Source organism: Chrysochloris asiatica, unplaced genomic scaffold (genome assembly GCF_000296735.1).
Source record: "Chrysochloris asiatica unplaced genomic scaffold, ChrAsi1.0 scaffold00002, whole genome shotgun sequence".
NCBI classification, from domain to species: Eukaryota; Metazoa; Chordata; class Mammalia; order Afrosoricida; family Chrysochloridae; genus Chrysochloris; species Chrysochloris asiatica.
The window spans coordinates 35,006,807-35,024,102 of record NW_006408520.1 but is presented as its reverse complement, the minus strand read 5'-3'; the positions used below and the strand labels follow the sequence as shown (position 1 = coordinate 35,024,102).

Genomic DNA, 17,296 nt, shown 5'->3' with positions numbered 1-17,296 from the left:
TGTGCCCTTTCTGATGCAGTTTTCTAGGTCTGTCTTCCGAGGTGCCTCTGTGTGGGTTCAAACTGCCAACTTTTCAGCTAAATAGCAGAGTGCTTACCCATTTGTGCCACCCGTGGACTCCAACTGCAAACATTACCAGTAGTAACAGATAACACCAGATAAATTTGTGAGTATTGTGCTGCTAACCATAGGGTCAGTGGTTCAAACCTATGCACCACTCCATAGGAGAGATAAGGCTATCAGCTCTCATTAAGATTTACAGCCTCAGAAATCCTATACAGAGTGGTATGGTACTGTATGATAAGCACTGACCTGGAGGTCGGTTTGAACCACATGGTCCACAGTTCGAACTCACCACCAGCTTGATAGCACTTAAAACCCACCAGAACATGAGTCAGGGTGTGCTTATTGTACCGAACACAGGCCAAGAAACAATTTCAAAGAAGAGGAAGGCAGGGGCAAGGAAATGCCACTTTAAGGGTATCTTTAGGGTCTGACAAAAGAAATTAACCTAGAGTCAAAGCCAAGTGCACTAATTTCAATAGTAAACTACCTCCATGGTAGAGAATAGCTGGGAGTCAGATATAGTATTCAAACCAGTGGATCAAGAAACCAAAATAACATTCCAATTTTGAGTTCAGAGTAGGATAACTTTTACAAACAGCCATCAAGTAAGAGGCCTTGGAGTACAGTTCAAATGGTTCTCTTAAATGTCTGCAGAAATAATTTATGGCCAAGATTATTCTCAGATTACATAACAGCCCAGAGGGCCTTGATAATTCTCCCTATAAGTTAATGGAAGTTGCATTTTTTTTTTTTTTTTTAAGATGGTGAGAGAAGGTAGAATCTCCACTGAGTGGTTTCCAACCTGTCAGGACGGGACTGGTGAAAGGAGATGGGGATAGGACTCTTATGGTCCAATAGTGAATAATTGCTATCAAGATGGACTGTGAATGTTGCAAATGTAAAGGTAGACATTTTGTAACAAAAAGAGGGGAGTGGCTGATCTTGCAGTCCAGGAGCGGAGGACCTTGGGACCATCAAGGGAGAAAAGCTGAGTGAGGGACCCTATCCAGAGAAGCAGCGATGCCAGAGATGGAGGCAGAGACAATGACCTGGAGAGACGGAGTGGCTGGGGAGTTTAGACTCTGGGAGGGGGTGGGGCTGTATGCTGGTGGCCAGGGGGATTGGTGTGCAGGGTATGCCCTTTGGTTGTCTGAATGGTTATATATTTCTCAGTGCTTCGTTGTACATCAAAAAACAGAGGGATTGGAAGCAAATGCTGTTGAATGATGACGCATGGAGGGAATTGTAGTCATTGCAATGAAACGAAATATGATAGGATGAATGTAAAGCTAAGGCTCACTCATGTAAACTATCACTCAAGTCACCATAACAATAATAATAAAAAGAACAAGAGGATACATATGGATTGTATCCTTTCACCATACTTATTCAGTTTGTATGCTGAGAAGCTACTACTCATCTGTAGTTTGTCATTCTATGGTGGTGTTTCTGTTGTAATGCTGGAAGCTGTGTGATTGGTATTTTAAATAGCAGGATCACCCATGGTGGAGAAGTGTCAATAGAATTTCCAGACAAAAACAAACTAGCAAGAAGTAGAGGCAGACCACTTCTGAGTGGTTAGCCACTGAAAACTCTATAAATAATAGTGAACACTATCTGCTGCACTGGAACTTTTTAAAGTATTGAAGAGCAGAGATGTCAGCTTGAGGACTAAGGTGCGCCTGACCCAGGCCATGGTATTTTCAATAACCTCATATGGATGCGAAAGCTGGACAGTGAATAAGGAAGATCGTGGAAAAATTGATGCCATCAAGTTGTGGTGTTGGAGGAGAATACTAAAAGTGCCGTGGCCTGCCAAAAGAAACAATAGATCTGTTTTGGAAGAAGTACAGCCAGAGTGCTCCTTGGAGGCCAAGATGGCTAAACTTTGTCTCTCATACTTCGGAAATATTGTCTGAAAGGAACAGTTTCTGGAGAAGGCTGTCATGCTGGGTAAGGTGGAGGGTCAGAGAAAAAGAGGAAGACCCCCAATGAGATGGATTAGCCAGGTGGCATCATTGATGGACTCAAGTGTGGCAGCAGTAGTGAGGTTGGCCCAGGATCAGACATTGTTTCGTTCTGCTGTGCATGGGGTCGCTATGAGTCGGTTCCGACTCGATGGCATCTGACAACAACAAATGATATGACAGAAGCTGAGTCCCTCAGATTGAAAGAAAGAAAAAAAAAGTGGTAAGAATGAGTTCACAAATGGTATGAATGATTCAATACCAAATGACTGAAATGTTTAATTAAAAGAAATTCAGATATCATTTCACACTAGAATAGTCTTTGTTATGGTTTATAGAAGAGATGAATAGTCTTTGTCTTTATAGGATTGAAATAATACACAAAATTTTCAAGGGACAGGGCTGTGGAATACAACATAATCAGATATTCAATGGCATTAGAGCTCAGAGGGAAAAAAGGACACACTTTTAAGATATTTGGGAAATGATGAGTTTGTTTTCTGGAGAGTTCAAGAAGAGTAATGAGGGAGAAGACTAGAGAAATAAGAAAGAATCATCAGATTAGAGTCGTATATCTCGAGATAAGAAAGAAGTTTAAACATTGATGGTAAATAAGGGGACTCTTGAAACTACCAGCTGTTCCGTGAGAGAAAGATGAGGTTTTCTGCTCCCATAAAGATTTATAGCCTCGGAAGCCCTGTACAGGGTCACTATGAGTCAGAACGGACTCCACGGCACATAACAACAACAAGGGGACTCTCAACAGATTTTATGAAAAGGCTTTGACAGTAAGATGGATACAGAACACAAAAAAGGGCAAAAATAACTAGAAACAGGATGGAATTTCAAACAGTTTGTATAAAAATTCCATTAACTTTTAATTCCATTTCTCAAGGACTTTTTAAAACCCTTTGTATATTAAATTTCAGTTTGGTCCTGCTGAAAAGGCTCCTCTTGTCTGAAATCCCCAAATCTCTTATATAGTGACTATATTTTTATAGACTTTATTTTGTCTACTAGACACAGCAGAGCTCACTGGTTAGAGCATCAATTCTAGGGCCAGGTTACTTAATTTCAAACCACAGTTTCACTAGATTCTTGGTAAGGAAACTGTGTCTCAGTTTCCCTATAGTTAAAAAGGAGATGACAATAGAACCTGCCTCAAAGTGTTGGCATGAGAATTAAATTAATTACTTTATACATATAAAGTGCTTAGAACAATGCCGGGCACAAAGTAAGTGGGAAATAATAAACTATTATCATTGTTAAGTTCTTAAAGGCAAGATCAGTGTCAGATTCATCTTTATGTCTCCAAATGTGTCCAACATAGCATATGTTGTTGCTAAGTGCTGTCAAGTCAGTTTCAACTCACAGTAGCCTGTATACTTTCTGAGGAGTATCTGGTGGGCTTAAACCACCAACCTTTCGGATAGCTTAGCCTACAATGCTTATTCTACAGTGCCACACTTGGTCATTGTTGAAACAATGAATGGATAACAAGCCACAGTAGCTAAACTGGGAATGTGGAAAACAAATTCACAGGATTTGGCAGGTAATTGAATAAAGGCAGTGAGGGCGGAGGAAGATGCAGATACCACTGATCTATCAAAACTGTATTATTAGAAGATTAAGGAATCAGAAAGTGAAACCACTTCTAAATAAAAGGGGGAATGGAATGTTGGCTTTGATATTTGAGGCTAAAATGTCAATGTGTCAGAACAGCTTTAGGAAGATTAGAATTTGAGAGAGAAGCAAGGAAATAGCCATAATTTTGGAAGTCTGCTACATGAAAGCAACAGTAAAAGATCCTAAGGATATGAGTTTGTAATTAAGATATATTATTAATTAAGACTACCGTCTCTCTGCTGAATTCAAATTAGTTAGGTGGTGGTGTGTTCATATTCATCTTCTCATCTAAATTAGCTTAATTGCTATAAATTATAGTTAAGTACTAAAATTACATGCAGTAAAATATCCATGTTTTAAAAGAGCATTAAGGAAATTCAATGATTTTATTGGGCTATCTCTGTAAGTAAATAGTAAAATATTAAAAACTACATTAAAAACTACTATTAAAATATAAAAGATGTACTAGAACTTACCCTGAATCACAGAAACAGTTCCATAGTCCTTGGCCATGACTCCATAGTAAGCGATTAAAAACTCGATTGAAAATCCGGTATAAATTTAATTCATCAACATCAGGTACCTTCCAAATGCGTGGAAGAACTGTACGAATACTTGTTCTTACAATATCCAAAACCTATTGGAAAAAGGCAAGTACTTCAATATTTAAGTATGTGTATGTGTGCATCTAAAATTCGAATTAAAATACGTAGAGTCCTATGTGGCACTGTGGGTTAATGCACTGGACTGCAAAGTCAGTTTGAACCATAAGGTCAGTGGTTCAAACTCACCAGTGACTCCTCGGAATCCATAGACAGGGTTGCTATGGGTTGGAATTGTCTCGATGGCACTTAACAACAATAACAATATATACATATATAGCACTGCAGTATGGAGTCCTGGTGTGGTGCTATGGGTTAATGCACCAGACTACAAAGTCATCTGAACTGCAAGGTCAGCAGTTCAAGCTCACCAGCTGCTCCTCGGAAATACTACACAGGGTCGCCATAGGTCCGAATCGACTCAATGGCACTTAACAACAACAGTATGATGAACTGAGCTACAAGGTTGATTTGAACCATAAGATTGACAGTTCAAACCCATCAGCCACATTTCGGAAACCCTATACAGTGTTGCTACTAGTTGGAACCAACTGGACAACATTTAACAACAAAAACAACAATATATGTATGTACAATAAGCACTGGACTGCTAACTATAAGAATGGTGACTCAAATCCACCAGCAACTCCTTGGAAACCCCATATAGGATCACTATATGATTCAGAATCAAGGCAACATTACGTATATATATATATTCATATACAGATAGACAGCAAAAGACTGGAAAATACTGGATTCAGGATAATGTTTACCTGGGACCATAAAGATGAAGGGAATTGTTTGGTTAGATATAGATTATTACCAAGATCCTACCTAGTTTTTGTCTTAGATGCCAAGTTTAAGTGTGTGAGTCTTAAAAGTACTAAATAAAGGAAAGTCATACATGGAGCAATAACGAGAGGATATCACAATTCATCCAACCTAAATAACTAAAATCTTGAGATCCTAAAAGATAAATTAAAACCCCCCAAAAGCTACTTGGTCTAACATACATGCACTTAACACTTCAGTAAAGAAAGGATTTCTAATCAAAAGCTTTTGTAATAAGTAAATAACAACAAATAACTGTTCTAATTTCAGTACACCAAAGTGTATTTTTTCATTTTCTTATAATTATTTAATTAATAGAACCTATAAGAGAACCTACATATACTACAACAAAATGTGCAAAGATCTGCAGTTAGAAATCCAAAAAAAGGAAGAACACGTTCAGCATTTCTCAAGCTGGGGGAGCTGAAGAAAAAAAATTAAGCCTCGACATTCATTTCTGAAGCATTGTCTGGGCAATTTATTGAATGATGTAGAAAGCATCACGAGAAGATGGAAGGAATACACAGAGTCATTGTACCAAATGAAAATGGTTAATGTTCAACCATTTCAAGAGGTAGCAATGATCAAGAGCCAATGATACTGAAGGAGGAAGTCCAAGGTGCATTGAAGGAATTGGCAAAGAACAAAGCACCAGGAACTGATGGAATAAAAATTGAAATCTTTCAAGAAAGTGAGGCAGCACAGGAGGCACTCACTCATCTCTGCCAAGAAATTTGGAAGACAACTATCTGGATGACTGATTGGAAGAAATCCATATTTGTGCCCATTCCAAAGAGAGGTAGCCCAACGGAATGTGAAAATCATCAGACAGTATTTTTGATACCCATGTGAATAAAGTTTCCTCTTTTGTCTGTTTGTCCAGCTCCACAATCCCCGTTCAGGCCTTTTTTCTAGTTGGAAACAGTTCAGGGCCGGCTGTGGCCATTTGGTTTTAATTGAAACTGTCTCTTTAATTTTGAGGAGATCTGTGCGCATGCATAGTAGAACCCTCCGAGGGTGGGGCTGGGGTGCCCACTAGCTCAGGCACCCCTATAGTCACCAGAATGGAGGTGCGCAGATAGCAAGGGTCCAATGAACAGATACCAAAAGAAAGGAATGTCCACACCTTTATCTCTGTGGTTCTGCTAGGCGTGTCTGTGGCCGCTCTGATCCTTCCCCTGCTTGGTTTCACCCAAGATGGCGGCTCCTGGAGCAGCCAAGCGTCCTGGACTAGAAAGCAATAGATTTATTGCTCCTGCCACAAATTCCCCCAGCTGTGAGCCTTCCAACCTTCTAAATATTCCTTTATATGTATTTTGGCTCCCATGGACTTGTTTTCATTTTCTTCAGCTTCATTTAAATTTGCTTATGAGTAATTGATGGTCTGTTCCACAATCTGCCCCTGGTCTTGTTTGCACTGATGATATGGAGCTTTTCCATCATCTCTTTCCACAGATGTAGTCAATTTGATTTCTATGTATTCCATCTGGTGAGGTCCATGTATATATGCATCTCTTATGCTGTCTAAAGAAGGTATTTGAGAGAGAACAAATAAGATGGCGGATCGGATGGACGTGCAGTAAAGGAGCTCCCCCAGCAACAACACAAAATACCCGACCAAGCAGGCTCAGGGGCTGGTCCCAGAACAAGTTTCAAGAGGGAGCTTAGTTTAAGAGGGTGGGGGGAAAGAAAGAGTCCCCACTGAATAGCTATCATCTTGTCTAGATGGGTCTGGAGAAAGGAGATGGGGATAAGATTCGTAAGATTCATTAGTGGATAACTGTTATCATGACTAATCGTGACTGTTACACTTGTAAAGGTAGAAGTTTTGTAACAACAAAAGGGGAGTGGTTAATCTTACAGTCCAGAAACAAAGGACCCTAGGATCATCAAGAGAGAAGCGCACAAACAGAGTGCAGGACCTTATCCAGAGAAGCAGCAGCACCAGAGATGGAGGCAGAGATGGGGGCATAGAGAGGGAGAGTGGCTGAGGACTCTAGCTTCATCAACTAAGAAGAGAAAGACTAAGAACTGGTAGCCAAGAGCAGACTTGCAGAATGTGCCCTTTGGAGATGTAAATTATTATATATGCCTGAGTGGGTTTTTTTGTTTGTGTGTTTTTTGAAAAGCTAAAGTGGATAGAGAGAAATACTTTTAACTGATGGTATATGGAGGGGATTATAATCAATTTAATGAAATAAATTATATGAATGGTTGAATGTGAAACTGATGTTGTGCCCTGTAAACTTTCACTCAATCCACAATAAAAACCTTAAATTAAAAAAATAAAGAAAGAAAATAAATAAGGTATTTGAATTGAACAAATCATTGGTTTTGCAGAATTTTATCATGTGTTCTCCAGCACATTTCTATCACCAAGGCCATATTTTCCAACCACTGATCCTTCCTCTTTGCTCTCAATCTTTGCATTCCAATCACCAATAATGATCAATACATCTTGATTAAATGTTTGATCAATTTCAGATTGAAGAAGTTGGTAGAATTCTTCTATTTCATCCTCACTGGCTTTAGTGGTTGTGCATACATTTGAATAATAGTCGTATTAACTGGGCTTCCCTATAGGCTCATGGATATTATCCTATCACAGACAGTGTTGTATCTCATGACTGATCTGGATATGTTCTTTTTGACGATGAATGCAACACCATTCCTCTTCAAATTGTCATTCCCAGCATAGTAAACCATGTGGTTGTCAGATTCAAAATGGCCAATACCAGTCCATTTCAGCTCACTAGTGCCTAAGACATTGATGTTTATGCATTCCATCTCATTTTTGACAACTTCCAATTTTCCCAAATTCATACTTCGTATATTCCATGTACATTCCATGAAATTTTCAGTGAATGTTTATAGCATTTTTATTAACAGGCACAAAATACATAAAAAATTAGAAGTTGATGAAGCAAGAATAATTTTTTTCTCTTTACAACATCAGCAATATTTTTCGTTGTTGTTTAGTGCCATCAAGTCGATTCTGACTCATAGCGACCTTGCACAGAGTTTTCAAGGAGTGACTGGTGCGTGTGATCTGCCAACCATTGGTTTGCAATCCAGTGCTCACCCTACCACTCCATACCAGTGTTATTAGTTCTCTGCAATCAAGATAATTCCACAATAAACAATTGGGTAAAAATCAATTTTGTAAAAACAAATTCAAACTAACATTTTATCTATACAAGAATATCAACTAGAAAGTTCCATCTATCTGGAACATCAACATGTTCCAGTTCCCCTCACCATGACAATGCAAACCCTACAGTGATCGGGGCTGTGTCAGATTCAGTGCAAGGGAATGAAGAAGGATAATGCAGTCTGTAATAAAGTAGCTTCTGAAAAACTCATTATTAAAGAAAAGGAATGCTTAGTTATGAAGAAAAATTTAAATTTTTTCACATGAATTATTCACCATAATGCTGATAGAAAAAGTGTGTATCCGATATTAATTTATATTTATTTTTCCTAATTTTCACTTAAGGTATTATTTTAGCTCTATACTTTTTATTTCTTATTGTGAACAAAATAAAGTTTTACAGAACAGATAAGTTTGACATTCAATACATCATACACTTCTTTTCAATGATTGAAATACCTTCCAGGTAATATCAGTTATTCCAATTCCTCCCTAAGATTCTTGTTTACATTCCACCCTCCTTCCTAACCTTTCAGAACACTGTCCTGAAGGGTAAATGCTACCCTTTTAATCTTGAATGGTTGACCATTCCATGGTGAGCCACCTTTACTAGTGGTGTTGTGCCCAATATACACCTATCAACTGCTTGATTATAGAATGAGCCACAAGGCTAAGTTCAATTCCACCTGAAGAGTGACTGAAGGCCATAGGCTCAGGTTCCTCCAGTATCTTTCTGACCAGTAAGCCTGGTCTTTTTCATAATTTTGAGTATTGCCCTATATTTTCTCCTACTCTATCCAGGACCTTCTAATGTGATCCTTTTCGGAAGAGGGGGTAGTGGTAGCCAGGCATCATCTAGTTCTTCTGGTCTCAGGGTATGGGGGCTGATGTTCACACATTCCATTAGTTCCTTGGACTAACTGATTCCAAGCATCTTCAGTTTTCACTAAGAAATAGAAAGAAGCTCTTAATGTAGAGCTCAGTACGAGGACTGATATAAGACTCAACACTAGCAGTAAACGATAAATTTAAATCATTTCTATTCAACTTAATGCCAATGTGCTTGATGTCAAGCTGAAAGTTATAATGCAGGACAAAAGTAATACTCAACACAATCCAAAATTGGTCCCAAGAATAAATATGTTCTGTGTAACAAGTAAAATCAAAACATTTTTACTAGAAATTTTAGCAGTACCTTAAGAGATTCATTTTTCAGAGTCTGTTACTAAATAATCAATTCTAAAGTGATGAATCACTCAAGATTATAGTACATTTATTCATTCTTTTAAAGTGCTCTTCCTAGTAAAATGCATATAATGTGTAAGAACCAGAGAAAAGATCAACCAACATGTGCTGGTTACCTGCTCTGTACACTGCTTAAAAGCACTGCTTAAAAGAGACTCCCATGATCCATCACTTTGTATTTAAGCAAATACTTAAAACAAGATGGTCTAATATTCATGTATGTCTAAAACCAGTAACTTCAGAATGGTGGTATGGTGTTAGGGGTGGGCATGCTTTTGCTGCCTTCTAATGTCTCCTTCCATGTGGAAATGGATTAAAACTTCAGGCTCCTCAGCACCTCAGCAAACACCCCAGCATGAGGAGTTAGGTCCAAAATGGGTGAAACTGACATGATCTGGGCAACACAAGCACTTCCCTCTTTTCCTTTCTGGAAATGCTTCTCTTTGCTTTTCATTTCAAAGGAGCCTCCTCCAAAAAGCAAGTCCTGGTCCAGAGGGAAGGGATGGATTCAGAAGCTGTTAATTTTGTAGGGCAGGTTCAGTACACAGAAATGTTAAAATCTGGTGCATTTGACAAGGCACTTTGAGAACTAGATGTGAGAGGTTTCTGGTGGGTAGGGGAAAGCTCTCAGTCTTTCTCCATTGAGTATAATGTTTGTAGTTTTTTGGGTTTTTTTTTTTTTTCATTTACGTTCTTGACCATGTTAAAAATTTTCCCTTCTATTCATACATTGTTGAGAGTTTTTTATCAGGAAAGAGTGTTGGATTTTACCAAAAGATTTTTCTGTGTCTGTTGATAAGATCCTGTGGTTCTTTCACTCCGTTTTATTACTGTGTTTACATTGATTGAGTTTCTAACATTGAATCATCCTTGCATTTCTGGAATAAATCCTACTTGGTCATGAGGTATGATATTCTTAATATGTTCTTGGATTTTCTTTGCTATAACCTTGTTGAGAATTTTATATTCTCATCTATATTCAAGAAGAGGAGTCCTGTTGGCACAGTGGTTAAACTTAGCTGCTAACTGAAAGATCACCAGTTGCAACCCAGTGGCCACACAACAGGACAAAAAATGTGGCAGTCTGCTTCTGTAAAGATTACAGTCTAGAAAATTTTACAGAGCAGTTCTACCCTGTACTATAGGGTCACTGTGAGTTGAAATCAACTTGATAACAATGGATTTTGTTTTTGTTTTTCATTGTTGTTGTTTTGCTTGGTATATTAATAAGAGATATTGAGTGTAGTTTTGTGTTTGCTTGTTTGTTATTTTCATAGCTTTGTCTCTATCAAGGTAATACTAGTTTCATAGAATAAGTTAGGGAGTATTCATTCTTCATCTGTATTTTGGAAGATTTGTGTAGGATTGCTATCAATTCTTCCATGAGTAGTGCGGTAAAATTCCTCAGTGAAGCTATTTGGTCTTGGGTTGGTTTTTTTTAATTGTTGGAAATCATTGATTATTAATACAATCTATTCTCCTGCTATAGCTCTGTTATGATTTTCTCCCTCATTTGTGTTATTTTAGGTAAGTTGCGTCTTTCTAGAAATTTACTCTCATTGGCATAATGATTACAGTGTTCAGCTGTTAAACAAAAGTTGGCATCTCTAACCCACCAGCTGCTCAATGAGAGAAAGGCATGGCAGTCCAGTCTGCTTCTAAAAGATTTACAGTCTTGAAAACCCTGGGGTAGTTAGACTCTGTACTATAGAACCGTTGGAGTCCTGGTGTGGGACTGTAGGATAAGCACTTGGCTGCTAACCACAAGGTTGACAGTTCAAACCCACCAGCCACTCCTTGGAAACCCACTACAGGGTTGCTATGAATCAGAACTGACTTGATGGCAGTTGACAACAACAAGAGAGTCGTTATGAGTCATAATCAATTTGATGGCAGTGCGATTAGATTTCTAGGTTACTATTCAGTTATGGTTTAAAATTAAGAAAGGTGTGCAACAGTGTTGTATTCTTTCACCCTACTTATTCAAGCTGTATGCTGAGCAAATAATCTGAGAAGCTGGGTTGTTTGAACAAAAACGTGGTATCAGGATTGGAGGAAGACTCATTAACAACCTGTGATATGCAGATGATACAGCCTTACTTGCTGAACGTGAAGAGGACTTAAAATATTTACTGATGATGATCAAACACCACAGCCTTCAGTAGGGACTGCATCTCAATGTAAAGAAAACAAAAATCCTCACCACTTAGGACCAATAAACAATATTCATGTCAATGGAGAAAAAACTGAAGTTGTCAAGGACTTCACTCTTCTTGGATCAACTATCAACACTGATGGAAGCAGAAGTCAAGAAATTAAATAATGCATTGCATTAGGCAAATCTGCTGCACAAGACCTTTTTAAAGTGTTGAAGAGCAAAGATGTCAGCTTGAGGACTAAGGTGCGCCTGACCCAAGTCATGGTATTTTCAATAACCTCATGTGCATGCGAAAGCTGGACAATGAATAAGGAAGACTGTAGAAGAACTGATGCTTTCGAGTTATGATGTTGAAGGAGAATATTGTGTTAGGAGAAGTGCTGCCAGAATGCTCCTTGGAGGCCAGGATGGCCAAACTATGCCTCTCGTATTTCAGACATACTGTCAGGAGGGACTAGTCGCTGGAGAAGAATATGTTTGGTAAGGTGGAGGGTCAGAGAAAAAAAGGAAGAACCCAGCGACATGGACTGGCAAAGTGGCAGCATCAATGGGCTCAAGTGTGACAACAATTGTGAGGCTGGTCCAGGATCAGGCAGTGTTTCATATTGTTATGCATAGGGTTGCTATGAGTCATTACTGACTCGATGGCACCTAACAACAACAACAACAACAACAATTCAGTTATTCAAAATTATTAATAAAAAGGCAGGATGGGAATAATGGTGGGAGATAATGAAGGAGTTGACAGATTAGTAAATAATCGTAGCTCTAAGGAAAAGATAGAAAGAAACAACCCACAGCCATCAAGTCAATTCTGACTCACAGTACCCCTCGTTAGGTTTTTGGAAGCTATAAATCTTTATATAATCAGAAAGCCTCACCTTTCTTCTGAGGAGCAAATGGCAGGTTTGAACTGATGATCTTGTGGTTAGCAGCATAGTACTCATCCTGTAAAACCACCAGAGATCCTTATGACCAAAGTAGAATAACAAATTTAAACTTTTTAGACTGGATAACCTTGGCAGATGTTAATGAACAAGAACAGCTAGAGTGGAGTCACATGGAAGTCAGATTAAAACTTAGTCAATATTTATCGGACTGAACATGGGATGCCAGTGAATTCGTTACTATCAAAGAAAGAAAGAAAAACAAATTTTACTCCTATGCTTAGTGAAGGATCCCTGGCAGCGCAGTGGACTATACGTAAAGCTGCTAAATACAAGATCAGCAGTTCGAACCTACCAGCCACTCCATGGAAGAAAGATGAGGGTTTCTGCTCCTGTAAAGATTTATAGCCTCAGAAACCCTATACAAGGCCACTGAGTCAGAATCAGCTCAATGAAACACAGCAGCAACAGCTGCACTTAATGAGACAAGATTTTACATTTTATACTTAGTAAAGCATAAGGAACAGAAATCAAGGAATTAAGTATCCAAATCCTTCATCTTGCCTTTAAGTCTTCCCATAAGCCTTTCCTCCACCAGATCAATCTTCCTCTAGCACTTGCTGAACTTCTGTTTCTAAGCTTAAACATCACTTCTTTATGGAGACATTTCCTGCCCCGTTACTGAGCAATTTTAGAAGGGAGGAAGGAAGGCCAGCAAGAATAGAGTCACACACACACACACACACAAAATTGTTACCCTCAAGTCAATTCCAACTCAAACCATCCTCTAGCACAGAGTAAATCTGTTTCATAGAGTTTTCAAGGTTGCAATCTTTATGGAAGCACACTGCCACATCTTTAACTCTTTAACCTGTTTAGCAGTTGATGACTTTGAACCGAGAGCCTTATAGTTAGCAGCTGAGCACTTAAACCCTGGGCTACCAAGGCTCCATAAAAATAGAGTAGGATTAAGTAAATTAGTACCAGCTTTATTTACAGCATATTTCTGCAATTCTGCATGCTTACGAGTTAGAGGAAAATGGGTGTAAGATTAAAAATTTGTGAAACAAAAAAATCTGTGAGCTCAAGCGAGGCTAACTTATGTGATACTGGTATCTATTTCCTTATCCTGTGACTTTTAAAAGCAACTTAATCCAACATTAAGCTCTCCAAGGGAAAGAATAAATGGGAGACTCAGCCAATGACATTAATAAAATGAAAAGATATGTCTTTCCCAAATGAACTATAGCACAAATATAGCACATTTGAAGGTATAAAGCATACAGACATATTCATATTTTGTAAGAACTTGCAGATGTTGAATGACAAACTGCTGCATATGGCTGAACAGTTGGTCCTAAATTAAAATAATGGCACAGGTGAGAGAGGTTTAGAAATAACATTAAAATCACTACATGATGTACTAATGATGCATGCAGTAACCATGGCTGTCGGGTAAAGGCATCCTTGCTGATGCAAAACAAACAGCTCTGTATAGCATCTATGTCAGCCTGGATGAAAAAGAGATGGAAAATAATACCATCAGAATGCCTGCAGAAGCCAATACAGTAGGTATTAAGAAGAAATAGCTATTTAGAGAAGAAATACTTGACAAGCAAAAATATTTTGCTCACTTATAACTTTAAAATGAATGCAAACGTAATACAACCTGAATATGACTACTTATTTTCTCTTCATCCTCCAATCTCAGTTTATACCTAGCTATCACATCAGAGAATAAGTCTTTCAGCAAATCTGGTGTTCTTCATAGCCCAACAACACTGCAAAGATTACCTTCTTCATATATATTTCCTTCAAACTAAATAAAGCAAATACATTCTTGACAGAAAGCTAAATTATGCAAGTGTCAAGTTAGCATTAAATAAGATTAACTATTTCTACTTTCAACTGGTGAGGATTATTTTCAGTATTTAAATCTCAGACATTAGGGAAAATTAAAGTAGGAAACATAATTTTATTTTCAATGGCACAAAAAGGAAAGCATAACGAATATGAAGAAGTTTGTTGGGAGGAGTTCCAGTTTCAGTGGCTGCAGAGCAGAATCGGGTAGGACAGGCTCCATGGGGGAGGGGCTGAAAATCCAAAGAAGCTGCTCTCATGGAACAGCACCAGAGCTCTTGATCTACCATAACGTTCAGGGCATCTGTTTCCCACAACGGCCAGTGCAAAAATCACGGCATAAAGGAAAATGCAATTTAGGAATTGGTCAAGACACGGGATGCCCTCTGTGGCCATCCCACCTGGGCAGAGGTCAGAGGGCAGGGCTACAGCCAGATCTGCACAGTGAACTGGCACTAAAAGCAGTGCAGTGACATTTGCAAAAGGAGGTGTGGGGGGATTCTACACATTTTTTCCTCCATTTCCCTGTCATGCCTTCTTTGCCCAGCCCACATGCCTTCAGGTGGGTGGGTGCACACCCCCCAAAAAGTCCAGCATTGAGACCACAGCTTTCCCATGGCACAGAGAGAAAGAGCCCCATTGGTCCAAGGGCAAATTCTCCGGCTGCTGCTTTTGACTTTTGCCTGTGGGTCCCAGCCCTAAAGTTAACTTGTGCAGCACCCTTTACTTTTCTTGCCTATCCAGCAAGAAAAAAAGCAGGTTTGGCCTAACAGACATACCATATAAACAATCTGTAAAACCCCAACATAAAATGATGCAACTATTTTAAGAATTACACTGTGCACATGCAGATACCTAACTGACATTCAGAGACAAAAATAGATGCAATCTTTCTCCCATTAACTTCTCATCTGTGCACCTCTATGGTGGTGACTAGAGGAGGGGCCTGAGCAAGCAGACACCCCCACCCACTACTGGAGGCTTCTGTGGTGCACACACACTGCCTGTGTAGCAAGGCAACTGGCCAGTCAACCACAGTTTTATTTTTGTTTCAAAGTGGTGGTTTTTGTCTCTGCTTTAATATTACTTTTGGTCCTACTGATCACACATTTTTCCTGGAGGTGGGAACTTCTTCTCCCTACGTAACCCAAGAAGAATCAGCAATCATTGCCATATAGCCAAGCTACAAGCATACTCCACAATACTTCACCATTGATACAAGAGCCAATAATAGCTGCTAAGCATTGCATGCGAAAAGGAAAGCCTGTCTCGTGATTATATCCACCAGGATACATCCAGTAAGTTTAATAACACAGCAACAAACATCCATTTAAAAATTAAAAACCCACATACTTACTGAAAATGTCCAACAAAACACAATAAATAAAGGTAACAAAACATGTACAAAAACAGAAAAGAGTAACTGAGACAAATGAGCTGGAGACAGACACAGGCTTTCCAGAAGAGGAACAGCAGGTTTTGGATTTGCCTGAGAAGGAATTCAGAAGAATGATATGGAAACAAATTCAAATGCTCTAAAAATGGGTGGAGGAAAACAAGGAAGAAGTCAGGAAAGTACTACAAGGGCAATCGAACAAGATTGATACAGCATTGGAAACAACTCAAAACCTGCAAAAAGAGGTACAGATGATTAATAATAAAATATCAGATACGGACAATACACTGAAAGGGGAAAGGAGCAGAACTGAAGAGACAGAAGCCAGAACTAGCGAGCTGGAAGACAAATCTCTCAATACAGCTAACATAGAAGAGCAAGCAGAAAAAGGGGAAAAAAATGTCTGAAGAAGAGTCTAAGATTCATGCTGGATAACATGAAAAGGAACAACTTAAGAATTATTGGCATTCTGAAACAGGAAGAATTAGAGAAGTCCAAAGAGAAGATAGTTGAAAAGCTTCTGGAAGTAAATTTCCCTAACATCTTGAAAGATGAGAAGATAAACATTCAAGAAGCTGAACATACCCCAGGAAGGATAGACCCCAAAAGAAAATCACCAAGACATATAATAATAAAGCTCTCCAAAATCAAAGACAAAGAGAGAATCCTAAAAGCAGCCAGGGAACAGGGAAATGTTACTTACAAAGGCAAGCAAATCAGATTAAGCTCTGACTATTCAGCAGAAACCATGTAGGCAAGAAAGCAATAGGGAGACATATACAAAATCCTAAAAGAAAAGAAACCTGCCAACCAAGAATCGTCTATCCAGCAAAAGTGTGAATCAAATATAATGGGGCAATAAAAACATTCCAGGATACACAGAAGCTAAGAAATGTTGTCAAAGCCAATCCACCACTTCAAAACATCCTAAAGGATGTTATTTGGACTGAAAACCAATAAGAACAGACAACAACCAGAGACTGACAGGAGTGGCAACACCACCTGAAACTCAGACAATGGATAGTAGAGTCCAGAACAGAACAAAATTACAACGAATTCAAAGGAGCTGGGAGGTCAACCAAAGATCAAAATAATAACAATGCCAAAGAAGGGAAAAATATAGGGACAAAGAGCCAGGTGGTGAGTAGGTCAGGTAGATTAGAGGATACAATAAATTGTCTTAAATGGAGGGAAAAGTTAATAGACTATAAGGAAACAGCAAAGAAAGTTAATACTTCACTTACCATGAAAATGAACTTCCAAGCAGAACAAGCAAACATGAAAACTAAGAAGAAACCAACAAGAAATAGCACAAAAACACAAACTCAGCACAGGAAGGCATGCAGAACAAAGGAATGAACAGCACTACAAAAAAAATTTACATAATGGCAGCAATTAATTCATACCTATCAATAATTACATTGAATGTCAATGGATTAAATGCACCAGTGAAGAGACAGAGAGTGGCAGAATGGATAAGAAAACAAGACCTTTCAATATGCTGCCT

The 17,296-nt window shown here is 38.7% G+C and overlaps 1 protein-coding gene across 1 annotated transcript in view; it reads right to left on the bottom strand.

The window, feature by feature from the left end:
- Nucleotides 1–17,296, bottom strand: part of TTLL7 (tubulin tyrosine ligase-like family, member 7) — a 141,043-nt gene that overhangs the window by 27,833 nt on the left and 95,914 nt on the right. The window contains exon 18 of the mRNA XM_006831010.1: nucleotides 4,136–4,296. Within this exon, the coding sequence (XP_006831073.1) occupies nucleotides 4,136–4,296 (161 nt within the window). The remainder of the gene's footprint in view (nucleotides 1–4,135; nucleotides 4,297–17,296) is intronic.